At 39.0% G+C, this 27,970-nt stretch overlaps 3 protein-coding genes across 3 annotated transcripts; 2 read left to right on the forward strand and 1 right to left on the reverse strand.

Moving 5' to 3' along the window:
• Window positions 1-4,703: 4,703 nt before the first annotated feature.
• On the forward strand, window positions 4,704-7,005 carry LOC146146446 (F-box only protein 21-like). Its single transcript, XM_083389579.1, has one exon. The coding sequence runs from the start codon at window positions 5,171-5,173 to the stop codon at window positions 6,995-6,997; it is 1,827 nt and encodes a 608-aa protein (XP_083245705.1). The 5' UTR covers window positions 4,704-5,170; the 3' UTR covers window positions 6,998-7,005.
• Window positions 7,006-7,574: 569 nt separating this feature from the next.
• LOC146146447 (large ribosomal subunit protein uL4m-like) lies at window positions 7,575-8,959 on the forward strand. Its single transcript, XM_083389580.1, has one exon. It carries the CDS (start codon window positions 7,619-7,621, stop codon window positions 8,603-8,605), a length of 987 nt encoding a protein of 328 aa, XP_083245706.1. The 5' UTR covers window positions 7,575-7,618; the 3' UTR covers window positions 8,606-8,959.
• Window positions 8,960-11,582: 2,623 nt separating this feature from the next.
• LOC146146448 (formin-like protein 2) lies at window positions 11,583-27,667 on the reverse strand. Its single transcript, XM_083389468.1, has 20 exons — window positions 27,363-27,667; window positions 27,041-27,124; window positions 24,360-24,517; window positions 23,937-24,020; window positions 23,237-23,425; window positions 21,655-21,783; window positions 21,188-21,356; window positions 20,721-20,831; window positions 20,191-20,340; window positions 19,674-19,775; window positions 15,911-16,045; window positions 15,505-15,843; window positions 15,097-15,238; window positions 14,691-14,896; window positions 14,205-14,441; window positions 13,711-13,840; window positions 13,433-13,566; window positions 13,011-13,178; window positions 12,656-12,836; window positions 11,583-12,370 (listed from the first exon to the last, which is right to left on the reverse strand). Exons 1-20 carry the CDS (start codon window positions 27,471-27,473, stop codon window positions 12,264-12,266), a joined length of 3,066 nt encoding a protein of 1,021 aa, XP_083245594.1. The 5' UTR covers window positions 27,474-27,667; the 3' UTR covers window positions 11,583-12,263.
• Window positions 27,668-27,970: the final 303 nt, after the last annotated feature.

The raw sequence follows: 27,970 nt of genomic DNA on the forward strand, positions 1-27,970 counted from the left end.
AAACTTAAGACTGATCTGTGGTGTCGTCTAAGGCTAGTTCGGAAATATGGGTATTATGCAAATCAGCATTTAAGCCACAAATAGGAACAGTGTGACGTCACAATGATCCTCTGTTGTCGAATAACGAATATGGCTCAAAAGAGAGGGGCTACTCGCAACAAAACCCCAGTGAAATCACCGTAGCTCATGGGTGAAAATGGCCCACCTGGTAACATTGTACAAACAATAAGGTCACACAACTTTTAAATAGGGCTTTATGTATGAGAATCAACATTCTCAGCACCTATAAGGAAAATAAGTTAAGTAATGGATTTGCAATAATTTAAGGTAATTACAAAACAGTTGTTATTATTATGGAAACTCTTGAAAATTGTGGGGGACAGATGTGACTGGTTGGGTCTCAACTCACCTATGGACCCACTTTATCAACACTGCTTTCATTTACCACCGATGTCACATTTCACTTGAAAGCGGATTCACTGTTGAGCGAAAAATCTTCTTTGTGTTGAAAACACTTTTATCAGCTTTTAATTTGTCAACTTGTGTGTTTGTAGGAGGACCGAGTGGATTTGTGTCGTTCGTTCTTGTTCGAATAGTAGACTACGAAATTCTATCAGCTGCGTAAGAGTGCATTTTGACTTGAAGTTCGACTGATCTTGGATTGCTTCGAGCGACCAACAATCGTCCCTCCGTGATGCGAAACATTTATCAGCTTTTCTGTTGATGGAAGTGAACTGAGGGGCAGGGACGGTTCCAGGGGGTGGGGCAACACGCCACGTCCCTAACTGCATTGTTTACGTATTATATGTAAACTCAATTTTCGGGGAGTTTTTTAAATGTGTGTTCTGATGGACGTGTATATGCAACATGTGACGTCACCCTAACTGCATTGTTTGCCTATTATATGTAAATTCCGTTTTTTTTTTGCTTTGCGAAAAAAATTAAATTGTTATAGTATATGTTCTTTCCCCACACACACAGGGGAAATGGTATTTGTTCAACGTAGCCTAGTCGTGCGGGTTAAGGTAATTCCCTTAACAACAAGCACCCGGATTTTTGGGTTCTAAAAACTTAGACTAAGGTAAATATTGTCAGTGAGAAGTGTGTTTTGCCTGTGGTCTGCACACACATATTTGGTCATTTAATCGTCAACAAAATATAAAGGCGTGTTTTTGCTTTGTGCTAATCGATAGGATCTTTGTAATGTCTCTTTTGTTTTGGAACTAACACCTCTCCAACCTAAAACTTGTATAACTAAATGTGTGTTCTTATGGACGTTTAGATGCAACATGTGACGTCACCTCTCTCATTGACCGCTGTTACTTTTGTTTTGTTCATGTTTGGCCAACTCGGATCGCTTCCTAAAACAACAGCCGTGTTTATTTGAGCGAGCGCTCGTCTCCCCAAAGCGCTTTGCCGTTTTGCTCGTTGCCTTGTAATAAGTGAGTTTGTGCCAAAGCCAAACGTCGCTTCACAACTTTGCTTCGACGAGAATGACGACCTCGCTGGTTTGGTGGCCGCCCCGCTCCTTTTGTCCACCCATTTTAGCGTCATTTGTTCTTGTTAAGTCAATGTTTTTATACTTCACTGTTGTTTGTAATTTCCTCGTTAACATTGAAGTTCAGACTGATGATCAGCTGAATATAGCCGAAACAGCAATGTAAGACGTGTGTCGGTAGCTTACAGTGTCCACTTAAATAAACTTCTACTATTCTTAAGAAAATAACAATACTTGACTTAAGTCTCCCTTGGAAATAAGTTAAGGATTCTGATTTCTTATAAAACTAAAACGGTTTATGATTTTTCTTATAAATCTAAAACATTTTTTCATCCATTGCTTGTTATGTGAAATATTGCTCAAAATATAATCCAATAAATTGTTTTATTCACGCGTCTTTGAAATGCCATGGGTCAATTGCCTCACTTTTGTGACCCCATACATTTTTTTGGAACAAAATTCTGTATTTTTTGTGTAATTCAACTTAGACAGTTCATACAAAGATAGATACACACATGTGTGCAACAATTGTGATCTATCTCTTCTGAAGCTGTTTTTTAATCAACGATTATTATTATAGCTTATCATTTTGATGCCGTGAGTTCGAACCTCACTGCAGGCTAGTTGTTCTTCTAGCCTTCTCTGCTTACATCAGGGGTCGGCAATCTACGGCCCGCCAATGTAATTCATCCGGCCCGCCGTCTCTTTGACAAATTAGACACGAGTCTATTTCACATACTTTTTGACTATTTTAACGAAGTAATTGCGCAAAATGTTTGCGCTTGGCGCGAATGTTAATTCTACGTCCGGTTTGTTTACGTTTTGATGCTTCCTTTTCAACTAGATCAGCGATTCTTTACCGTTGCGCCGTGGAGGGCTGCCAAAATGAGAAAAAGTATTAAAAAAATATTGGATATATATTTTTAAACATTTTTCTTTTTTTGCAATTTAATAGATACTTGCAAAAAATTTAAAAGAAATACCGGTATACCAAAAAAATCGCACTCGCTTCGCTCGCCAGGTGCGCTTTGTCTTGAGACAATTAACAAACACTGAGATAGATTAACTTTAAATGTTACCGCGTTCGCACAAAGTAATTTTATTACACTTTTCATTCGCTTTGCGTCAACACTTTACTGCCTCTATAAATGTAATCAAACACGTTTTAAAGTGCAAAAACATCCGAGGCCGGCCTGATTCACAGTTGTTCTAACATTTTAATAACACAGTTCTTAGTTAACATTTTGTGCGGCCCGCAGAGACCTTTTTAACTTTGGTTTTGGCCCGCGACTAAAAAAAGGTTGCCGACCCCTGGCTTACATCATTGGACGATAGATTTGGTGAGTCTGCAATGCTTTCGGTGTCCCGTACTAATGATATGTAAGCCGTCAAAAAGTAGCTTCCGAAGAGCTAGATCACAGTTCTTAACACACATAGTGCGTGCATCTTTTCATTAATTGCTACAATTTTGTAACAATGAATTCAAACGCAATGATTTTATCTGTAAGCGTTGTATTGCCGCAGTTGAATTTGGGTTAAACGGGATCACTGTGCGATGTCCTTAAGAAATAGAAACGATGAAGCAGACCATTGCGACGCACATTTAAGAACCTTTGGCATTTTGGATGAACATCAGAACCGCAGAGGGGGTAGGCAACCTTTCGTATGCAGTGTGCCAGTTTATGAATAATTTTAAAATATCAACAACTCGCATGCCAAACATTTTTCTATGTATGGTTTTGCACTGGCAACCAGGGCTGCGCAATCCGTTAAAAACAACCCGAGTCCGACTTCGGCCAAATGTGCAATTACATAGGGTCCCGATTACGGCTCAGACTCTACAGTTTTTCCCAGATTTACGTCACTAAAATAGAATGGATATCAACACTCCACTTACAGGAGTCATGTAAAACATGCCACCATATGCTATTCTCGGGTAGTTTTACCTAGTCTTACTGGAGCTGTTATCTGACATCTAATTTACGTAACTTGGGAGATGCCATTAAATCTAATTTCAGATGTTAAAATCTGTAAAGATACACTAACCCTGCTGAAAAAAACGAACTGACGCGGACACAATACTTTGCCCGCTATTTTGGAATATACTTCAACGCTTTTCAACCGATACCTATATAAGAGTTGACTATCGATTTCGCTTTTATAGCTTGGTTTCTCAGTCGCACAAAAGCACTCGTACTTACTTTTACTTTTAATAGACTGCTCTGATTTAACGCAGTAAACATTACGCCAATTTTAGGGCACTGTGACGTAATAGAAACGGTTAGAAAAAATGTTAACTACAACAGTTGGATACACTTATTTGTGACAACAACACTGCAGATCGAACTAGAAATGTGTGCAACCATTTATTCAGCGCTAATGTTATTGATGTGCTAGTAATTAAATGGTTTCGCTTTCTTAAGGTGATATAACGTGCCTCAAAAAATCCTCTCGCGTGCCAGGGGTTGCCGACCCCTTTATTAGTGTATATGCAGCATCTTGGAGTATGTGGTCAACAGTCGTCCGGTAGTGACGTAATCTGCCTGTGTGCATCAAATTGTCGGAAAATTGCTGGAGCGCTTTGTCAATAGTCCAGATCTGGTATAATGTATTCAAGTGATGGCTTATTATGCCTAAACCAGCAGTCTTAGTCAGTTAATTAACACGTGGAGTCAGTTGCGCACGTTTATGGCGTTGCAATTATTATACTTATCATAAGTACACCCGTGCCGATTTAGCGTTTGTTTATTCGTAATAAATATACTTTCATTGTGGTTCCACCCTCACATACTTCAGAAAGAGTCAATTTGTTTATAGAGCGTTTTAACATAAACAAACAATACTCTAACCTATGTGAAAGTAATGCTTGGACCACGTGACATTTTTGCTAATATGGAAGGAAGGTAAACAAATAATATTGAAAGGGGCTTCTTCTTGCTGGTTAAAAAATATTTTTTGCAATGCTCCTATCTCGCTTTTATCTAAACCTTGCTCTACAACCCTGCCACAATTATATCCGGGCGTATATATTGCTGACATTATTTGGGTCACGTATTATTATTGGTTATTATAGTATAAGCTACTGTGGTAAGTAGGGCAAGTGCATCCACAAGTTTTTTTCAACCTTTTAAAAGTGCCGCCAGAAAAAAATCTAACCTGAACTGCTCCCCAAATATGTAAAAAGCTTGTGCGGCATACGTTTACAGTGGAATGTATGCAATAAACAGTGCAACTCCAACAGAAAATCATAAAGTGCACCCGAGGTAAACTTTTTGACCTTTGTTGTACCCGGTCACCTGGATTTTTGCGTGCACCCGCAAGATCTGCCATACTTTCCAGACTGCATAAAGGTGATTTTTCGCCAGCCAACCCAGAATCAAACTTTCTTTGACATAGTGTACATAATCAATTTTCCGACGCTGGACTAGAATCCTTCCACATTTCTATATTGTTAATATTGCTAATATTATTTGCTTAGGGCAGTACCAGTGTTATTTTTATATTTATTCTTCCAAGCTGTAATAATAGCCTCTTTTTTATTAACTCTGCTAAATGAGTCTTGTATGAACCATACTGGATTGTTAAAAATCATCTGAAGAAAGCATTGTATAAAAAGTTTACAAACAGATACATCATTATGATTAGTAACAAAATAACCAAGTATACAACCCAATGACTTTTGTGCTTTTACTATTTTATCAGTTGTTGAAAATGGTTAGCATAAGTGATTTGCCTGATGCGCTGATCGAGGACATTTGTGTTGTCGGTCGTCTAAATCCTTGCGACCTTCTGCAACTCGGAGCGACATGTAAAGTGATTCATAGGGTCGTTACGAGGAACAATGTATGGAAGCAGCAGTGTGCCATCCGGTGGCCAGCTCTGCTGAAAGATGAAACATGTTTGTATCGCCCAAACATGTTTGTATCGCCGTGTACATCGACTGAACAAGGCAGCACAGAAGCTATTCGGTGGCTTGAGGTTTATAAGTCGGTGCTTTTGATTGAAAACAAAATAAGTGAACTTTCTTGCAAATTGTATCACAAAAGACAAATTGACCACGCTGATGTGGAGAGCATGTTGGAAGATGTCACACCTCGTCGTGCCGATGAATTTATTTTGCAGGTTATGTTTGCAATCTGTCACTCATCCTGTAAAACGTCGCTCACTGTAAAATATTATGCGGAAAAGGTTTTACGACTCTTCCAGCAGCCAATTGTTGCAGATCAGATTTCTAAACTGCTCGAAGATGGAAATGTGGAAAACATTTCTTTGCCCACAGTTAGTTTTTCAACTTTTACCCCTTTTTTTGCCGGCTCCATGCTGTTTTCCCACTATTTTAATCCAGAAAATAAAACTGAGGATGCTTTGGTTGCTGAGTTTATTTCTAACGCTGTTCAAAAAGTAAAGACGCGCCTAAAAAGTGACATTAGCGTGATAAAGGCAATAAATTATGTTTTCTACGAAGAGCTGAAAATCAGAGGCAATAGTGAGGATTATTATAATGTTGACAATTCCTTCATTCACAATATAGTTAAAAGCAAAAGTGGCATTCCAATGACACTTTGCATCTTGTATCAGCAAATAGCTTCATTGGTTGGTTTGAAAACCGACATTATAAACTACCCAAGGCACCTTGTTTTGCGCTTGAAAGTAGCTAATGTTGCTGATGACTCGGCACCAAACTACGATTCAATTTACACATTCATTGATGTTTTTCAAGGCGGTAACACTTTGACGTTTACTGAGTTGGGTCGGCGAGAAGTTTTGCTTAAAGCTGCTTCCTTGCAAGAAGTCCTTCTCAGAATGTGCCACAATGTCATGACCCACTCCGAGCTGCATCAAAACCGAACATTCTCATCTATTTTTCCAGCGGTTGACCTTATTGTAAAACTGAAACCTGACGATGTTTGGATGCGCTTGCGACGTTTGTTGCTCTTTCATGACTTTCACTATAACCTCAAAACTGTTTTACTGGACCTTGACTTTCTCACAGAAAATGCTCCAGAAAATTTACGTGCTCACATTCCCGAGGGAATCAGAAAAACCTGCAGAGTATTGCTGGCAAAAGCTGATGAACCTGTTGCAGATTTACCTAAAAAGCTGCGATCTGACGCCGCTAATCGTGGTGTGGAGTACTCTATAGGAATGGTGATGCACCACCGACGGTACGATTATACTTGCGTCATCCGCGGTTGGGACAACTTCTGCGACATGTCGACCGAGTGGATCCACCAGATGGGGGTGCATCGATTGGAAAACGGGCCAAGGCAGCCCTTTTACAACGTCCTGGTCCACAGTGACGGGTCGGAACGCTACGCCAGCCAGGAAAGCCTGGAGCCATGCGAAAATTGGACATCGGTCATTGATCACAATGAAATTGGACGATACTTTTCCGAACTAGCTCGGACCGACAATAATTTAGTCTATTACCTTCCAAACTCTCAACTAAAGTTAATTTATCCTGAGGATGAAGAAAATACCAAAGAGCTGGTTTCTTAAAATTGACTAATTTTTTAGTTATTCCTTTTTAAATGAATTACTCTTTTGTATGCTTTTATTATAATATATTTTACAATTTGTTGATAATAAATTTGAAACAAGTGTATGGAGGTTATTGTAAATGTTTCCTAATAATATCTTATGTAATATATATAATATAGATATACATTTAGTTTTCATGCAATCCTAAAATAAGCCTAAAAAGCTTATTTGGTTTTACATATTTCTACTTATCCTTGACATTATATTGCAATAACTGTCATATTGTGTTCAGCATGTTTTATTTAAAGTTTGTTTTCTAATATGGTTTAAAAGATGTGTTTGTGCCTTAATATTCAAACGAGTCGAGAAACAACCACTTACGTAAGCCGTAGTCGTTGGTCAAAAAGCAGCTTCGAAGGGCTAGATCTCAGTTATTAACACACATATGTGTGAATGTTTAGTGGAATAAATGATATGGTACTGTGGATGATCCCCTTCTAATATTTTTGAACCTTTCTATAAATGTATTCATCAAACAGCACTGTATACATGTATTATGTAAACACATCAGTTTCCTGATAGTTTCATTACAAATTCCACTCAAACAAATGCTTTTGCAAATATCATTTCAGACTTAGGATGAATTTTCTGAGCATTCTGCGACGAGCTAACAGCTCGACTCGTCTCCTTTGTGCCCGGTTCCAGCACGGCACTGTCGACCATGCGCAGCCCGATCTTCCCAGTAACCTAGTCCTCCTCGGGTCTGCAATCAACCGGACCGTTCCCGTTGAGGTTCCACCGGAACCAAGCCCTGGCCCTGACACCCCAGTGTGCCGGAAATGTTCCGTTGCTCTTCCAAAGGGCAAGACCCCAGTCCTTGCCTGGCTTCAGGATTTTGCGAGTCCAGAGCAGCGTGACAAGTGCGTCGAGCTGCATCCGAACCTCTTCGCTGCGCATCCTCGCATGGATCTCCTCCACGAAGTCGTGCAGTGGCAGCGCTGCTACAGGGAGGTTGACTTTTCGTTTGCTCAGAGCCGCGCTGAGCTCGGTCGTGGAAAGCGCAAGCCTCACGCCCAAAAAGGCACCGGGTTGATGCGACAAGGCAGTACGGCGACCGCTTTTCATAGGAACGGCGCCATCTTGCACGGGCCCCGTGGACCCAAGTCCATGTACTACAGGATGCCTCCCTCCAAGCTGGTTAAGGGACTGACCATCGCACTGACCGTCCGCCGAGCCCAGGAAGACCTCACAATCCTTGATGACTTGGATCTAACTTCCGCAGATCAATATGATGACGTCGTTGAGGCACGAGACCTCGCCGACCACTCGGTGCTGTACGTTTACCCCGGCGACGAGGCCCCGCCTGGTCTGCACCAGGCCTTGGAGGGCTTCCGCGGCCACAACTTGGTTCCGCTGGTCGGCCTCAGCGTGCTCGGGGTCCTCAAGCACGACAAGCTGCTGCTGCACTGTGGTGTCCTCGACGAGCTCGAGCGCAAACTCACCTGGCATGCAGGTCGCTTCCCCTGGCTCGGAGCACCGCACAACTTCTACAAGGACATGCCGATCCGACATGACAAAATCAACCGCTTTGCCATCGAGTCACAGGAAGAAGCTGATGAAGGTTGATTCATCAGCGAATACCTCAAAGAAAGATTGGCTTCCACCAGGAAATGCTGGGATTAACAAGAGGAGTCGCGATGTTTTTCCTAAATTGTGTTTTTACTTGAAGTTGTGAAATATTAAAATAAAAATGTGAAGTTAACCAAGTGTAACTTTGAAAACAGTGGTGTGGTTTTTTTAATAAAAATTTGCACTCTAAAAGACATTTTGTTAAATATTTTTTTGTACAATATGAATGCACAAGAAATTTTAGCTGAATTGTTTAATGGTTAGAAAGAAAAGGTGTGCTACAATATTGGCCATAACAAGGAAATTATCCTCAACTAACTTTATGGGCGCTCTTCAACAATATGTGTTGTGGTATGCCGTATTTGAAGAAAATTTTTTTTTATTAATTTTTACGTGAAAGAGCGCCACTTTGTGTGATATTGATCGTGCAATGTCATTCTTCAGGTGGTAATATTTTCTTTTTGCACTAACAGACCACGTCGTTGTTTAAATAAAGTTTTAAACCCTTTTTCTCTGGAAATTGATTGACATTGTTCCAGCTTTATTTTGTGATTAATAACATTATTTTACGATAAAATACGTTGAAATTCCATTACAAGCAATGTAAAAGAAAAAGGTGTGTAAAAAGAATAAATACAAAAGCAAAATGGATTAGTGAAACAATTATAAACTCCTTGCTTATTAAAATTATAAAATTTTCCACCGATTCATGATTAAGCATTGATCTGTGGCTAATTTGTAATACTTTAACATATTGCCTTATTTTCAAATGAGTATTGACGTCAATCGGCCATAGAATGCTTAAAATAACGCCCAAACTTTACAATAAGTGAAGTTTTCCGGAAATATGACAATTCTAAAATTTTTAGAATAATAAAATTGAAAGGATGTTGCCTTAAAACAACTTAACGCCTAAACTGGCATATAAGGTTTAAAATTTTGTTATTATTTTTCCAAACCCCTTGCTGTTTTTCATGCAAAACGTAGTTTAGTTTAATACAGTGGTTTTCAACCTGGGGGTCGCGACCCCCAGGTGGGTCGTTTGCCGTTTCTCTGGGGGTTGCGAAGACGACAATTAAATACCAATCACCATTACGACAATGCCAATTAATTACCATAAAAAAATCTGTGATTATATTAGTGAGTGTCTAAACAGTTGAATAAAAATGTGTAGAAAGTTGAGTTCCCGGTATCAATCATAGGTAGCCTACGGCAGGGCTTTTAAATCTTTTTGGAACAGTACACACACCATGCAGTGCTCGCAATTTGTCAAACAACTAAGTAAAAACTATAACCTGTTAGGTTGCAATTATATATTTAGACTTATTAAAGAGAAATCACAAGCTAAATAAGTTTTTACTGTAGTGCAAAAAACATATTAACCGTTGTGACAAAAACCAGTTATTACATAACAATAACGATTATTATCGCGAGAAATATTTGGATATGGTTATGATGTCATAAGTAGAGCCAGCTCTAAGGTGTGGTCTGGCAAAAACAGCGCCACGCATAGACAAGCTTTTAATGGCCGCCAAGGCCCAACACCAGCGAACTCACTGATGCTGCCTCGTGCATGAACTCAATAAATAAGTATTTGTTTTATTTTTAATTATATTTTTTTGTGCTATTGCGCATACACAAATGTATTACACATGCCTGAATCAGATTTTTTTAAAGGGGGTCGTTAGTTGCATTGGGTTGTTAAAATGGGTCGCTGTATGAAAAAGGTTGAAAACCACTGGTTTAATAAATTAAACTCACATTTTAATTGCTTTTATGATATCTATGTTTTTAGTTGTTTTTCTTCGGGATTGCGATGCTGAAATCAGGGCATAGTTTGTAAACATTTGTTTCGATCAAGCCAAGGTTATTTTTGTCGTCTTTCAACGAAATTCAGGATTGCGAGCGCTAGGTTTTTCGACCTAGATCGGAGTATTTTGGAGTTATCTTCGTTTTTTTTTTTTAAAAAGAAAATCTAGGTTTTGGCGCTAGTTTAAAATCCGACATATTTTTTTATAGTGACGAAAAGAATTGTCAAAATTAAAACTGCAAGGCTGCAATAAATAAATGCTTATAATAGCTTTGTATTTAGAATAATCAGATAGCAAAGTTTTTTTAAGTTAAAACGTCGTTTTACAGTCGTTAAACTTGTAGTAGATATCAATGTCGCCCCGCAGTTATATTTTGAAAAATGTACTTTTATTTTCTGTTCGGTAGTGACATTTTTTATAAACTAGCAGTATTTTAAAAATGTTTTCGTAAGTTTTTAACTATTTGCCTTGAAAAGTTAAGTTGAAAAAAATATTGGTTTATGAAATAATTTAAAGAAGCATAGTTAGTCCATAAAGAATTTAAAACAATAGCTATGAAGAAGCACTTTGCTTAAAAACATTAGTTGTGTGATGTATACCAGGCTAATGAATTTTAATATAAAGTACCGATGTCAGATAAATGATAAAAGGTACTGAACATAGTTTACTTTAGGGAGGTGACAAGGGAGAAATAATGTCGAATAAAACATATATATATTCTAGGCCTTTTCTGCAAAATCTAGGTGTTTTTTTAATTGTTATCTACGGCTTTCTACAATTTTTCGCGGACAACCCTGGTAACACTTTCAGGTGCTTCAGTAAACCAGTTCAGAGCCGATAGCTGCAAAGAAATGGAATGTGCTTGTTAACTGCATTATAAAGAGATTCTCGACGAAATAATCAATTAATTGGTGAAAAGGTAAGAAATTACTTCCTAAAATTAATGGTATTTGTTATACCTTGTTAGAACTAATATAACTGAGTATTGAATTAAGTGCTTTGCCGTTTAGATTGTATATTCAATTTATTGAATGATAATTGCTTTTTGATACAAAAATTGTCTGTCTCACAACAAGAAAGCGATAAATGTGCAGCGATATCCTCTTACCCTCGTTTCGAGTCGGACAGCTTCATTGCCCGCTCGTCGTCGAATCAAACAGGAATCCTGCGTAATATTCATCTTTATTCTCGGCGAAACAACAACAAAGTGCTTTTGCATCGGCGCGACAAGTGAACACCGCAAAAGCCGAAACGCGCTTTTACGCAATAAACAACACTGTGTGACGTAATAAAGAAGGGCGCGGCGAGGTTATAATAGACTGAAGTGTAGCTGTTAATGGATAAAACACGTTGGGACGGAGTTATGGTACAGGGCGAAACACTAGACAGGCATCCCGCGTTTCAACGCAAGGGACCTAAAGGCACGCAGGTTCGCCCACCGAACTAAAACAACCGGGATCAGTCTGGTTCCAAAACAAAGCGAGATTGAAGGACAAACACGGGCGTACCTCGAGTAATTCTACCGCAACTGGTACGTCACCTACAGGTAATCACGTCATCGCTGTGACGTAGCAGTAATGATTGTCTGGCGAAACAGAGCAGGGGTGTGCAAAACGCAGGGTCTGGTGTACAGGCGTGTTTTATCCAGGTAAACTTTTTTAAGTCACGTTGAAAAAATGCGGAAAGCGAGAAACGCGAACGAATCTAGCGTTTTGCAGCGTTTTACGAAAACGCTTGGATCAATTGCGATTCTGCTTCATAAGTAAGAAAAACTCCGGCCGCCCTCTCCTCCCCGGGCTAAACCCCACCGTGACGTCATGTCGACAAGCAGACGGCTAGTTACGTCATAGCATGGTGGACATCTGCGCGGCGCGGTTGGGCTCGGGTTTGTTCTTCTTGCGGAAGCTGCGGTGGACGGTGTCGGATCGACGGTAAGGCTCCGACTTGATGTCTGCAAACAAACCGAAGCCGATCAAGAAAAGAATTGCGCGAACACAAACAAAAAGAACTAGGAGCCCGATTCCTAGCGCCAAGTTAAGCACTTTATGAAGTGAATAACTATATCACTTACTAAAGATGCCTGTCTTATTACTGTATTAGGTGTTATAGATAAATATTTCATTGTAGTTAAAAACAAATCGAGGATTTTTACTTAAACTGACTTTAAACCTGCTCAGTTGAAATCAGTTGAAAATCAGTCGATATCAGTCGAAATAAGAGCGACAGGACTACTCACAGTTGATGTTTGCTTCGATGGCGCCGTCCTTGCTTTCCACCGCCCTCCTCTCCTTCCGCTTTCCCCTCAGCTCCCCGATCATCTTCTGCTCCCCACTCCTCAGCTCCTCCCTCAACTCATCCCTCCGAGCTCGCTCCTCACGCTGCTCCAACGCGCGGCGCTCCTTCTCCATCCGCTTCTCCTGTGTTACGTCACAAACGGGTTGAGGCAAAGAACAATTGGCGGAATGAGAAAAATATTCAGACAAACTTTTTTTTGTGGCCAGTTTTAGAAAGATGCTTGTTTGTGAAGTTTATTTAGCGCAATTATTTGTTACGTAACAGGAGAGTCAATAAGAAAAGTGTAAACTACTTACGTCTGCGAGCTTCCAATCCTCGATGTCCTTCTCCGCTTTCTTGTAAGCTTTGATGAAGCGATCCACCATCGGGAAGAAGGTCTCGGGCGGCATCGTCTTAGGGGATTCCCCGAAGTATTCCACCACGCTCTTGAAAGCTTCTTGGGCCGTCTGCGCGTCCTGGATGATCTGGAAAAAAAATCTTTAAAAAACCAGGGTCGTTTTTGTGTACGAGCAAATCGTTATTGTATCGATGGTTGTTTTTGGAAGAGGGTTAATTGAAAGCTCGAAAGTTCTTCTACGGGGATAGCAGACAATTTAAGAAGCACTGTTCTACCTAATTTTCACTGTTTTTTAAATAAAAACTAAAAATGGCTTAACACGACCAATTTTCGTTTCTCGCTTTGAAATAAAAGACGCGAACAACTAGAAAGCAAATAAACCTTTTCTGCCTTTTCGGTGGAGCTTTGCAGGAACTCGCTGATGACTGGGTGCTGGTGGGTTTCGAACTCAGTTCTTGCCATCTTTAACCCGTTCTTGATCCCCTGAACATCGGCCAGGACATTCTCCATCGACACTAGGGGGACGAAAAAGAAAGATTTACACTTTTTCGGGCTCAAGCTTTTGCTTTAATTTTTTTGCACATTTTTTTTACTTTGCGATGCTTGAAAAATTATACTTTTCAACACTATTTTGTCGCAGTTTGAAAGCGGGAGTTCACCTTTGCTGGCGCGGTCGACGTATCTGAGCTCCTTGTAGAAGGTCTTCACTTCGGGGTAGTACTGGTCGATCACCGTGGCGATGTAATGCAGCAAGGTCTGGCGCTTGTCCGTCGATTTGGTGTCCACCAACTGCAAGCAACACACGCCCTTTACGTTGCGCCTTTTGATAGATTAAAGCCCCGATTGGCAACCTCGGGTCCTGAACTGACAAGCGGGCTACACAAACACCCAGGTGCCATTTATATTGCGCTTTGATAAACCTCGATCAATTGCACGTAATCTTGCGTAAGCGATAAATTGCAAAAAAGAGAGTCCTTAACACCACAAAGTTACCATAACTTTTTTACAACAGTCATGTCTGCCAAGTAAATTTAAAAATATAAACTGCTAATTCTTTACTTTCAATACAAGTAGCCTAATGTTCAACAAAAAACCTTCAGAAAATCAAACGGACAAACTTGTAAGAAACTCGCGACAAAGTGGACAAACTGACCGCGTCGAGGCTCTGCAGCTTGAAGCCGTACACTGCGCCCCTCTTGGCGCTGTTCATGTAGTTGCCGAAGGCGAGTATGACCTCGAGCACCCGCTTCAGCATCGACGACGACTTGATGGACATGGACGCGGCGATCACAGAGGCGATCTGCGGGCTCAACGACATCCAAGTCTCCGGAAAGTTGCCGATGAAGACCATGATGTTGAGGCGCTGCTGCAGCCGCTCGACTCGGCCAAACTGCGAGTCAGTTACAGTGGTTTAAATACGGTTTACAAGAGTTCTACTCGATTCAATAAAAGACACGAGACAACTACTACTCGGTTAAATGACGAGTATTCCAAGGAGTTGTAAATAATCTTGCGTATTTCAGTGCAAGTTTTTTAATTGAATTGGCCAAAGGCTTGAGGTAAAAAATCACTGATGGTGCTTTGAAATTTGACTTGCTATCGAGTAGTACACACAAATAATAATCGAGTATCCACTCACCAGCCACATGAAGCGGTCCTCTGAAGCGAGGTCGTCGAACGACTTGCCGGATCGCTCGTAATCCTTGAACGCTTTCAGCTCACCTTCGTTGGGGATGAACCTGGGCAGCATCTCGACCATTTCAAGCGGCAGCGCCTTGAGGTCGTAGCTGTACACAGCCCTGCATATGGCGTCCGTGTCCAGCCCGATCTTGCGCAGTGCGATCGCTGCCAGACGACAACACAACAAAGGTTACGCTTTGCAAGCATAGTTTTGCATAGTTGAAGTTTTTTGGTGAAATTCAAATCGTGAGCTATTTGTGCTAATTTTCCATTATGGAGGTGCTTTTGTTAAATTAAAAATAATCAAATTCAATTCCTATCGTATATTCAAGTTATTTAAATTGTGGTCGATAAGCAAAACTCACCGAGGTTTCTGGCCCTGTTTCCGTCGATCAGGGACTGTCCCCGCTTCTGCTGAGCGTCGACCAGCTTCTGGAGCCTGGCCTTGTCGGCCTCGCTGTCCTGGGCCCGGGTCTTGAACGCTTCTTCAAACGCCCCGAGGTCGATCTGACAATAACAGAATTTAAACACCTCTTGGCTTAAAGACGCTAAAAGATAAAAAAATGAGAAATATTCCTTGCACAAAAAAAAAAATGAGTCAATTCAATAAAAATCAAATTTAAAATTCAGATTGAAATATATTTCTTCTTTAACCGTATTAACTTGTGAGGCAAAGCTAAAAACAATAAAAATCAACTTTTTTCGCAGTTGTTCTAACAACAACACACTGGAACTTTAAAGACTGATTGAAAGGAGCGTTGCAAGCAGCTGACCTGTCCGAGCACTGACTCGTCGTCGAGTTCGTTGAAGATGGTGCCGGCGACCTGGTTGGGTCTGAGCGCCGACCAGTTGAGAACCGGCAGTCGGTACTTGGGCTGGTGCCGCTGCTTGGCCTTCAACCCCCCCGGAAGCTTGCTGCCTGGAAAGCTCGGCACCGCACCCCCTGGACCCGGGGGAGGGGGGATTCCCCCTAGGGGAGGCGGGGGAGGGACTCCACCCATCGGGGGCGGAGGGGGAATTCCCGATGTGTCCTTCTTGCTTGCACCCCCTGATGCTAGCGGGGGAGGGGGCGCGGGGGCCGGGGGTAGCGAGGATGGGGCGGACGGGATGTCCTGGAAGAAAGTATTTGGTTGGCAAAAAGTATTGTTACGTCACCAAGGGCGAACAATGGCGACTTACCTTGGTCTTCAGCTTGATTCCCGGTAACGCTTCCGGGGTTTCCCCGCCCGGCATACCACCGAGTGGGGGAAGTCCAAGCAAGTTGTTGCGACCCCCAGCGGCCGGAAGTTGGGGGACCAAAGCACCCCCGGATTTCTGTGTGACGTAACAAAGAAACAAGTGTGAGAAAAATAGTGATTGTTTGGAAGCAGTTAACTTGCTTTAAAACAGATTTACAATAAAATTAAACTAGATTTAACTTTTCTAATTAAAGCCGTGTTTGGTGAAACAATATAAACAAGTGCGGACAAATTGCTACTTTCTTTACCTGGTGAAGCTACAATAAAAACATACTTACAATATCGATAAAATATAATCAAATAAAAAGTGTTACAAGGAACGAAAAACATTTGTAAACGTTTTTCAACATTTTGTTAGTCCAAGTTTAAAAAATCATTTTTCCCACATAATTGTGACAAAAAAAACCTGTTGAAAGAACAAAACAAGCTTTTCATCTCAAAATGTAAAACTCCTGCTCAACAACAGCTTCAATTTGACAAAACAAGCAACAAAAGACAAGGGTTGGTGATCATGCAAATCCAATCCAGCCAACAAAAAGTAAAAACCCATTCCAACAACAAATAATAAATAAAAACTGAATATAACAAGCTTTGAACCAATTTTGTTGGAAACTGCTTTGGTTTAGAAGAGTTTAAAAACTTTTTCACAAAACATTAACAAACTAATTTATTCTTCAACGTCGGCTGTTTTTATCCGATTTACACAAAACAAATTAATTTCTCTATAGTTCCCGGGAGCTTCAACTAATAAACAGATCGCAGACGTCATTTCTTTCAATGTCGCCGCGTAAAACTAACAGAAAAGAAGGGTAAATTATTGCCGAAAGACGGAAAACAAAAGGTGCGGACTCGGGTGGGCAAAATGCGGAAGGCGGTGAAAGACGGAATCGCGGAAACCTGGTCCTCATCGATGGTCGCAAGTTGCGACGAAAACTTCCAACTCGCGAGCCGCTGCGCCCCTGGTGGCGGCTCTTCGGGGGGTATCGTGACGTCACTTGGGGGAGGCGGCGGCAGAAACGTGACGTCATCATCGTCGGGGAGAGGTTCGTAAATGACGTCATCGTTGGTTTGAGAGGTTGCCGATTGTCCGATGTTTGGCAGGAGCGAGTGGACGACCGACCAGGACTGTCGTGGAGCCACGGACCGATCCGCATTTTGCTCGCCTCGCAAGTGTTCCGCAATCTCGCGCTCCAGACAACTCCGCCTTTTACGCAGCGCCTCAACTTCAAACTTTTCGCCAATGTCGGGCAGCACCGCGTAACCGCCGCTAGGTGGGGCGCCGAACGACGAAGTGACATCACTGGAAGAGTATGACGTCACGAGGCTGCTCGACGTTGTTTCGCCTCCGACCGAAATCGTCTCGCTGCTGCTAACTTGTCCGCTGGGTGGCGCACTGAACATGTGGTCGTCAGTAAAATGCGGAAGTGCGGGACTTGATTTATCGGAAACTTGCGGAATTTGATCGGCGGTAAATTGCGGAATCGCGTCAAAAGCGGAATGCGGAAGCGGCGACGGTCCGCGCGGAAAGGGATGCGAGAGTCCGTGGAGAAAACCAAACTCCGGATCCATCATGAACGAGTTGTCGATCCCCATGACAACCGGTGACGTCACGCCTACGTCAGACGAGGAAGAACTCGGCTCTGGGCTGAAACAAAGCGACGAGCCCTCTGATTGGTCGTCATGCAGCCAATCAGAGGGCGGAACGAACATGACGTCATCATTACGTCGCTGGAGCGGAACGAGTACGTCCGAGCCTGCGTCATGCCAAATACTAACTGGGAGGTAGAGGTCAGGGCTCGTGACGTCGTCCATGACATCACTCGTGACGTCATCGTCACTAAGCATGAGTGTGACGTCACGACCGTCGGTCGGCTGTCCACGAGCGAGCGTTGGAAGGAGCCAGTGGTTAGTTGGGTCAAATAAACAACTTGCCAAAAAGTTTTGTTTAAATATATTTTTGCGAAGTTTTTGTTCCTTTTTTAAAGTTAAATGAAAAAATAAAGCCAAGCCTAAATTGTTAGTAGATTGCGAATGATTTGTTAATGTTTAAACCAGTGGTTTCCAAACTTTTTTGGCTCGCGGCACACAAAAAAATCTTTACTATTTCGGGGCACACTTTTAACAGTAACAACAAGAGTCATTTCATAATCGCCTTTAACACACGACAAACTATATGTAAATGTCTCAATATTAATAATTTGCAATGGGTAGTGCGTATTTAAGTTTAAAATGCTTGCATGTTTGCCTATTAGTAATACAAATACTCTCTTTTTCGACCTTACAAAAAGTTTCGCGGCACACTTGGCAATCTCTCGAGGCACACTAGTGAGACAGTTTGGGAATCACTGCTTTAAACGATGCCAAACATTGTTCCGCGGTTCGTTTAAAATACAATTTGATTCATATTTTCTGCCATCATTGCACTAGTTTCGTCATTCTTTTATTTTTTCTATTTAAGAGTTTTTCTTCCAGGGGTAAAATCAATTGGTGCGCCGAAATTAAACCTCGAAAACCAAATAAATGCAGTTTTAACGTCACAACTCTTCGATTGTTACGACACAACGCGTTGTATGCGCAATCAATATTTGCCGAAATAAACAATGCTGATGCGCGATTAACAAAAGAAAGCGGATGTTTAACTCAACAAATGATCAATTGCGATGACAATGGAGCAATTCGGAAATAAAAAGGTGAGTTTGATAAAAAATGGAGCAAAGTGATAAAAGATGGCGTTTAAAGCTGAAGGTGGTTGATTTGTTGCAAGAAACACAGAATCATGTTGTTAGTTAAAAGTTGCAGGTTACAAGCGATTCAGATCTGCTCATGTGAAACACGGATAGGCCGACTCGTTTGTCGAATCAATTCTTTGTATTTATCGATTATTTTTAGCAAAGCATGGATTACGTTAAGTTCAAGGAAATTAAGTAAACTTTGTCCGCGGATCCATGTTTCACCTTCACAAGCAAATAACCCGAATCTTTTGTTAGAAGCGTTATAAAAAATCCCCTTTTGCGAGAAAAATAACTTGCGGGTTTTCCCCGAACGTAAACCCGGGCGCCGATGTACCAGGGCCGCTTCGACGTCCTTGGGTTCGACCTCGGTCACAGGGGTGTCCACGGCTCCACCCTCGGGGGGCAAAACGTAATTGAAGAGGCCAAAGCGCCGCTGGCCCACGCAAATAATGACGTCATCACGGTTCCCCATGTTTGTTGTTTTTAGAAAAAATGGTGAGTTTAAATGTTTTTTGAAACAGAGGGAATATTGTTTTAACTTCGTTTTGTTTTTTTAGTTTTGAAGCCTTTTTTTAACTATTTTATTTAAGTAACGTAGTTTTACGAATCATCTTCAAAATGTCTTTCCGTTTCTTATATGTTTACGTCAGTTGCTTCTAAACGAATTAAAAAAAACGACTTTAAAATAGACAGGAACACATGATGAAATTCATATCATTTTTGTCCCAAAAAAAATTAACCTGGTTTAGAAGGAAGCTTAGTCGAAACACCAACACCAGCACTCCCAGTGGCAGTTTCACAGGTTACAACGCGAAAAAAGCGCTTGTTTGAAACATCTCGCTCTGGCAGACTTCAATTGCATTTTTAACAACTTTAATGAAAACTTCCGCCAGATCGCGCTTTTTTAACTTCATTAATATAATAACATACAAATTTAATTGGAAAGGGCGGTGATGTTGACTGTAAACTGACCTTGATTAGAGTGAGCTCGCTGAGGTTGGACGAGAGCTGCTTCTCCAGTTGAACGATCTTCGTCATGTTCTCGTATTCCTGCTCCTGGAACTTCTCGTTCAACTGAACAACAACAAAATAGAAAATGCAAGAAATCTCGTTTGAAATGGGACATTAATCATATTCTTTCCCCCAAAAGCGTTCTCACAAAAATGCAAGAGAATTATGACAAAAAACACTTGATTAACTCAAATAGCAGGATGAAGCTTTATTAACTTTATTGCCACGTCACAAGGGTGGAAAAGCACTGCTTTCCACAATCTATATTAAAAAGCTGAAATATGATAAAACAAACTCGTCAAACTGTTTGTATTTGAAAAAACACTTTTTTTTATTTATTGTAAAAAGATTAATTTTGTAAAAATGTTTTAAAACGAGCCCAAGCGAATCGATGTTTAAAAAGCAAGTCAAAAATACCGAATAACAGGAGCTTTAAATGCCTTTAATGAATATAAATTAAATCTTGGAAGCTGCTTACGTCGAGGAGTTGTTCCTCGAGAGACTCGACCCTCTCCAAAGCAGTGACCTTCATCTCCGAGTCCTCGAGCAATGATGAGACGTCGAACATGTTGTCCAGGTAAGCCTGGATCTGGACCTTCAGTCGGTCGCTCTCTGTGATGCGAAGTTCCTGCAACAACAAGTTGGGGGGTGTCGTTATTGTGTCTAGCTCGATACTAAACTACAAGTGCATGTGTGTGTGATATCACTTCACACATTTTCACTCTTTTTTTTATAATATTTACTCTTTCTCTTTCGTGACAGATACAATTAGCATAAATTTATTTTGGGCAACTAAACAGAATTATTTTAACTATAATTTTTTTTCATAGAATGTAAAACTAATGGATCCGATCCGATACTGAAGTCTTTATCAGTGTACACGTACAGGAATTTATTAAAACACGAAAAGGCTTAAACAAGTGGATTCCTTATTCAAATGTTCTCTGTAATTTGACCAAAAAGTTATTGCCAAATATAAGAGAGTTGCTGGCATGATGTTCTTGTTACCTCCAGAAAAGCATCAAGTCCAAGCAAAGTGAACTCGTGTTGTAAGTGAACCCTGAAGTTCATGTCTTCCACCGAATGTACGACGATGTTGATGAACTGCATGCACGAGACCTGCGCAGAACAACCCGTGTTGGAACATCACATCAGAACTACTTTCAATTAAGCAATATCGCCCACAAGCGAATTTTCAACTAAGATCAAAATTCAAACCGAAAATGTGTTTATTTCGATGCAAAGGTGTATAAATGTGTAGTTCATTCTAAAAGTTCAAAGAAATAGTCAAACGATTTAAGAAGCGAAGTTTCTTCCATCTAAACGAGGTTTATGTAACTTCCAAGCAAACTGTTTTTGTTTTTCATAAGTTTATATTCTGTGTGTGATCTCATACATTTACATAAAAATAATCTCTATAAAAAAACAAAAAAAGTAAATATCCAAAATAAGAAGAAGTGTCTCAAAAGTCGCACCATGAAGTCGATGCTTTCAGCCTCGGTCTTGAAGTAGAACATGAGGCGAGTGAATCGCTTCACTTCGTTGCAGATCGACTTGAAGTTGTCGAAAGCTCGAAGTATGATGTCGTGGCCGCCACGAACCAAACACACGGCAGCCAGCAGCTCAAGCACCAGAGACTTCGTCCTGTTTACAAGTAAAATAAATTATTCTAAATTTGTAAAAGCTATTTTAGCGATAAGGCAAATTAAGGGTTTCGGCCTTTTAAAAGACAAACTTGAAGCTATTCTATAGAGCGATATTTGCCAATTTTATTACACTATCATACTCTATTTTATTACATTATCATACGCTGCCATTTTGCACACTAATTGCGCGCGGAACTTGGCCAAATTCCAGAGCGTTTTGACGCCCTGTTAGAAATTGAAAGCACCAGAAAGGTTGGGCGCCTATGTGCACAAATGCGGGTGCTTCCATGTTTCACCTGAGGCTTCTGTTGTTGAGGCTGAGCGCGATTTCGTTGATGCACTGAGGGTGAGCCATGACCAGGTTGAAGCCGTACTGGTAGTTCATGATCGCTCGTAAGCACGTGATGCAGACATGTACGTCATCCCTGCCACAACAAAACACTCACTAGAGGGAGCTGGTGGGATGGTTGGTAATCCATGTTTGTCGGAAAATACTTTTGATATTATTTTACGAACGTGCATAATAATACTTTTGGGGAGATAAAATAGAATTATCACATTTTTATATATTTATGTCAAACATTCAACAAACAATAATTTCAGCTTTGCGTTTAGGCATTTTATTTAGATGCCATATTTAACAAACAATTGATTTAGCTTAATTGCGGTCATGTAAGTGTTCAAATCATATTTAAAATAATTGACTATTTGATGCCAAGTATTGTCATAATAAGGTAAAACAATCATAATATCTAACAACAGGTAAAAAAACAATATATTACCACAAAATAAGGTGTAACTTTGTAGAAGTACAAACTAACTCCCCCAGAAATGTTTAAAAACAGAAGTAACGCTAAACATGACATTTTTTTTATATATTTGGTTTGCCAGCCACAAAAGAAATGTGTCATAACTCACAACAAAACGATATTGTGAGAAGCACAACAAACACAAAGATGAACGGGTCATTTGTGACACAATCCTGGGAACGAGACCAAAGCGGGGTTGCCAAGGTCGTTTGTGGGGAGAGAGCTTTATGCAAGCACAATTGCAAATTGTCGCGCAACAATAGACTGAAACTGGACAATGGGAGGAACCTCTGATGCAGTTGCGAGCTAAAGGCAAACCTTTAAATATAACTCCCTTAAATATATTAACCTTTGACAGACAAAAAAAATTTCAAAATATGTTTTTTCTGTTTTTTCAGTTAATTTATTAACATGAATTTTAAAACCATTCATGCTACTTTTATTATTATATATGTTAGCAGAAAGCTTGTCCAACATTTTATACTAACTAGGGTGAAGGATTTGTAGTAAAAAAGTTGATAACTGACCTTAGCTCCTAAACGTTAAGTATAGTTCGAAAAATCTGGATTTTAATAGTATTGTGTATCAAGTAGAATTAAATAACAAATAATGTTTTTAATTAAATCGGTCATTAAGCAAAACAATCCTTTTTTTATCTTTTTAGTCAAAAACATACAATATTTTTATTCTAATTTTGTAGTAAACATATAAACCAAACTTAACACTTTTAACTTGGGATTTCAATACTTTGAAGTTTTAAGTTTCATTTTGATTTTGTTAGCTACCTTCAGTTGTTAACCAACAATATTTGGTAATTCTACATTTCAAGTATGAATTGCTGCGTTGTGTCACAAATTGTTGCTGAAATTTCTAGATTAACTTGGCATTGCTTGGGCACCGATGCCTACTTACTGTACTCAGTATCGAACGAGTACTGACACCACCATTTGGCATCGGAATATATATAGGCTCCGCTACAATATTATTGACACCCCTACTGTCAACTTTAAGATGGAAAAGCAAACTTTTAGTTTGTCCCGCCAAAAAAAACAAATATTTATTTTGTTACCTGTCCATGACTGCCCTCGAGTTCTTCAAGGTTCTTCTGTTGGGGAGAGTTTGTGAGCGCGATAAGGTGGATGAGCCGGCCGTGGCACCGGCCTTCATGCTCATGGTGGAACCGATGCTCAGGTTCCCGGTGCTCCCAAGAGACTTGGTGGGGGAGGAGGAAACAGATGAGGAAGAGCCCCGGTCGTATCTGAGGGAGGGAAATTATTTAAGAAAATATTGGAATAAAAAAATAAGTTTTTTTTAATTCAAAACTATATAAAAATAAATATTTTTTTTACTGGACAAAAATGCCAAGATAAATTAAAAATTTGAATATATATAGTGAATAGGATTAATTTCTAACAAATCTGTGTTTTTTTAGAATATGTAATAAAGCAGACATTTTCACCAAACATGATTTGTTTGTTTTTACTTAAGTTAAAAAAAATTGAAATGGAAATCTGTAAAGGTCCCAACAAATCTATTTTTCATGTTTTAGGAAAAACAGTTGGTTAAGCAAGCAGCTAAGAGTTGGTATGTCCCACTCTTACTGTACAATAAACAATTACTACACAATTGAAAAGCAGCTTAAAAAAACGCAAACTATTTTAAAAGGAAGCATGACTTGATGCAATAAATCAATTTTTGTTCATGTATTTTATGATTGAATAAAATGCGACTTCATGGCACAAAAAAAGCACCCAAAGTGGTTCACTCACATAATTGCATATTGAGCGAAGGCAAGATAGTTGACAAGAACGTCAAGACCTCGATTTTCCTCGTTTAGAAACTCTCTCACCCAACTGTGACAGAACAAGGGGATTTGATTACAGAATAACAACAGACAGCGACACCAAACCGTGTTATGTTTCCACCACACACTAATTCATTTGTCAAAGAATTCAAACAATACATATGAATATTATAAATAGATCTCTTTAATTTTGTTCCATTGAACATTATTTTAGGTAAAAATGGCATCAAGCAGGGCTTTCAGTTTTAATAAAATACACCCAAAATATCTTCTGCTTTAATCAACAAACAAATATAGAAAAAATATAGCAACGATATACTAAACATATTTAGTATATCTAGGTAAATGCCTTTCTACTAGGTTTAATATAATGACAAGCATGACTGACCCAATGTGATTGGTGCGTAGTGATATCTCAAGGTCACGCAAGGTCTTAGTCGACTGGCTTATCTTCTTTCTGAAGGTTTTTTTCCTCAGCGAGGGATCAAGGTAGCCCAGCAGAGCGTGGATGTAATGCGAAGGCGGGTTTTTCACTTCAACGCGATCCTGGAATAATAACAAACATTTGTTAAAGTCTTTGATTTATGCTATGTGCAACTTTTGTTAACTGTTGAGAAACATCTGTAGTAAAACACAATTTTGAACTATTGTTAATTGTTAGGTCTTATAATTCCTCCCAAATGTCTTTCCATGTATTTTTCAAGAGTGTTTGACAACCTTAACTGGAAACAAGGAGTGACATTGCCACTTGGATATAACTTTTTAGATTTACCTGATTTTTAAAGGAAAGTCTCAAAACTCTGTCGAGGAACGACAGAACTCCTTGCAGGGCCATGGCCTAAGTTAGAACTAGGACCTCAGTAACAAATATAATACAAGTTTGTAAATAATATGACCAACATGTAGCTTTGCAAACGTATGTGCTATTACTCTGCATTCACCGATACAAACATATCGCATTTGTACATAATGAGTTGATTCACAAAATATACAACAGTGCCCGTTCCCAGAAAGTGATATATGCAAAGCAGTTCAACATTTTAAAACATGCTAAACCACATAATTGACTTCTTGGACATCTTCGGTCACAAAATGACATTAGTGGAACAATTTCCAGTATTTCTACAAATATTTTTTTCTTTATCGTTGTTTTTTCTGATAGCAGGCAATAAAAAACTTTTTGACTTTTAATTTGAACTTTCAAAAACATTTTAAAATATTTGTGAAAACTCTTTCTTTTTATGTACACTATGCGCAGATCTGTAATGTAGCTTGATAAAAAAAAAAAGGTTAAGTAGGTCAAAATCATCTTGATTAAGGTGTTTTAACGTTAACGTAAATATAATACAAGTTCGTATCAAAACGTCTTAATTATCAAGATGATGTCGATCTACTCCATCTTTTTGGCTTTGCAATTTATTATCTTTATTTTTTATTGATTTAAGTTTTTCTTTTCCTTTAAAAATCGCTGAGTAACTATAAAATATTGTTAAACAATTATACAAAAGTACTTTTTAGCTGCGTTATGTGATGTTTCAACCAGGCGAAATAAAACAAAGATTTAGTTGTACAATGCCACCATGTTATTATTCCATTCTACATATCAGTAAAAACCAAATGGGAGCTTTGTAAAACGCTAAGCATCAAGGATTTATTTATTACACAATTTCCACCAACACTTAAAGCCACATAATATAAAAAGAGCTTTTCATTCATTGTATTACAACAGGAATTAAGGATAATGTGGAATGGAGTAGCTTACAATAACTTACTAGCAAAAAATGTATAAACACAGGCATTAATAAATTTTAAAAATAAATAGAACGCTGTACAAGGCCCTTAAACATTTCAGATCAAAAAAGGTCAGAACAATTACAAAAGGTTGTTTCACGTCTTTAAAGGTTAAATATTTCCAAATCGATAAGTGACCACTAGTGCAGCTATATTTAAATCAGGGTTGGGCATAACTTATGAGGTAAGAAGGACTCAAATATCAGCATTTCCCTGGAGTGTACCAAGTACCGACTAACATTTTCAAATTGTAATGTGTTACAAGGAATGTCGCTTATTTGAAATAAGACATTACAATGAATCCATTAAATAAAACTATGCAATTCACCAGTGTCAATATTGACCTTTGCAATTAACATTGCTTGCAACACCTAAAGGCTATTTTTAAACACAGAATGTTAACACAGGACATGTTGTTTTATTATTATTAATTAAAACAGCTACGCAAAAAAGTCTGTTATATTAAACAATTTGTAAAAAATCAAAAGCCAAAATCATTTACAAAATAATTTAGGTAAATTATGTATATGGCTACATGCTTTACCAAAGAATTACTCCATTAGGCTTAGCTGTAAAATCCCTAGTAAGCTCAAACTAAGAAGATTAGGGTTTATTAAGATTACACAATGTAAATAACTAATCAATCTGGTTCTTCAAGATTGCCTACTAAACTTAACAGTGAAAACTACATATTTTTAACTTATATTGTTTAGGGCAAGACAAGAATTACATAACTAACAACATTTGCCAAATATGTTGAGAGCAAAACATTTTTTTACTTGACACGAGAAAGTTAAAACCAGTCACTGCTTTATATGTAAATCAAATTATAAGATAAAAACCTAAATCATTACAAAGCAAAATTCCCAGCTGTCAAAACTGATAGTAATTTCATATTACAGAGAAATACTAAATTAAAAAGTCACCAACATATTGCAGCACATAGAAGTGTAGAAAATAGGACACAACACACTGAGTGTAAGAAGCAATCTGGCTTTGCTTAGTATGCAGGCGACAGTCTTAAATAATTTATAAAAAAAAGTGTGAAAAAGGCTAAAATCCTGCACACGTTTGCATATGTTGCTTTGGCAATTAGGAGATCACTTGAAATATTAATGAAAACCTCTGTACAAAATACTTTAGATGTTTTGCAGATAACACCTACCAGGGATGACATTATCTGTATTTTTTTAAACAAATTAATTTGCCTTGTCAAAATAAAATAGTTGCAACGCTTTCGACAAATTCTACAAAACCAACCAATATCAGTCCAATTACCTGATCACATATCAACTCCCATTTCTTCTTGTTGTCGTATTTTGTTAAAACTTTTACTTTGTCTGCCGGCAAATTCATAGAAGCCTTAAAACAAAAATATTAAGCATAGTCAGTAAAATAGTAAAGGGGTAAGCTGAACATCATTAAAAACATTCATGTCATACATGCATGCTCATTTGCAAAATAAATAAAAAACATTTTACATAAATACATACACATTTTTTTACCAACTACAAAATAATGTTTGTTTGTTTTTTTTGTACATAAAATTTTAAACTAAAATTACAATAGGCACTAGTCATCAGCTTTTCTTAATAATTACCAAAACTTTGGTGAATCGTTCGTCAATTTCCCCGACATCTGGCATTGGCAGCTTCACCGGTGCATTGTGGGACCTGTAGTCGTGCAAACGGCTACTCTCCGAATTTCCCATAATTCCCAGCTCATGTGAGCATAGTACACACAGGCAGATGCAGCTAGTTTAGTCCGTGCTTTATCAGTTGTTTGATGTTACTTTCACTTTCATCATATGACAACACAGAATGTACAACACAGAGTTTACCTGGTTGTTTACAGAGTGCTCATATACCACGTACTTGCAAATAAATTAATAGTAGCTAAAATCTCTCTAAGCTGCAAAGAATATTGTCATATTATGAAAAAAAGTTAAAAAACAACAATGGGTATATAGTGAAAAACAGTAATGACAATGACATGTTAAGAGCTGCTTTTGCAAAAAAAAATGTTAAAAACACCAAATTAAGGTTTCATAAAAACAACTGATCCATACAATTCCCAACTGGTAATACTTGGCTTAAACTATTGTAGTCAACAACCATACCAATGGAATTTAGCACATAAACCCATGAAAAACAGGAATAAGGTTTAATCAATTTGGTGCTGTTATTCTTTTGTTAACTTTTGCAATTT

Source organism: Ascidiella aspersa, chromosome 5 (assembly GCF_963924565.1).
Source record: "Ascidiella aspersa chromosome 5, kaAscAspe10.2, whole genome shotgun sequence".
Taxonomy (NCBI): domain Eukaryota; kingdom Metazoa; phylum Chordata; class Ascidiacea; order Phlebobranchia; family Ascidiidae; genus Ascidiella; species Ascidiella aspersa.

Coding starts and splice junctions, on each gene's coding strand:
- LOC146146446 (XM_083389579.1), top strand. CDS start 5,171: ATGACTTTTGTGCTTTTACTATTTTATCAGTTGTTGAAAATGGTTAGC.
- LOC146146447 (XM_083389580.1), top strand. CDS start 7,619: ATGAATTTTCTGAGCATTCTGCGACGAGCTAACAGCTCGACTCGTCTC.
- LOC146146448 (XM_083389468.1), bottom strand. CDS start 27,473: ATGGGAAATTCGGAGAGTAGCCGTTTGCACGACTACAGGTCCCACAAT. Junction 20,341..20,720: donor GACTTGATGCTTTTCTGGAG/GTAACAAGAACA, acceptor TTGTTGTTGCAG/GAACTTCGCATCACAGAGAG. Junction 15,239..15,504: donor ACGAGTCAGTGCTCGGACAG/GTCAGCTGCTTG, acceptor TGTTATTGTCAG/ATCGACCTCGGGGCGTTTGA.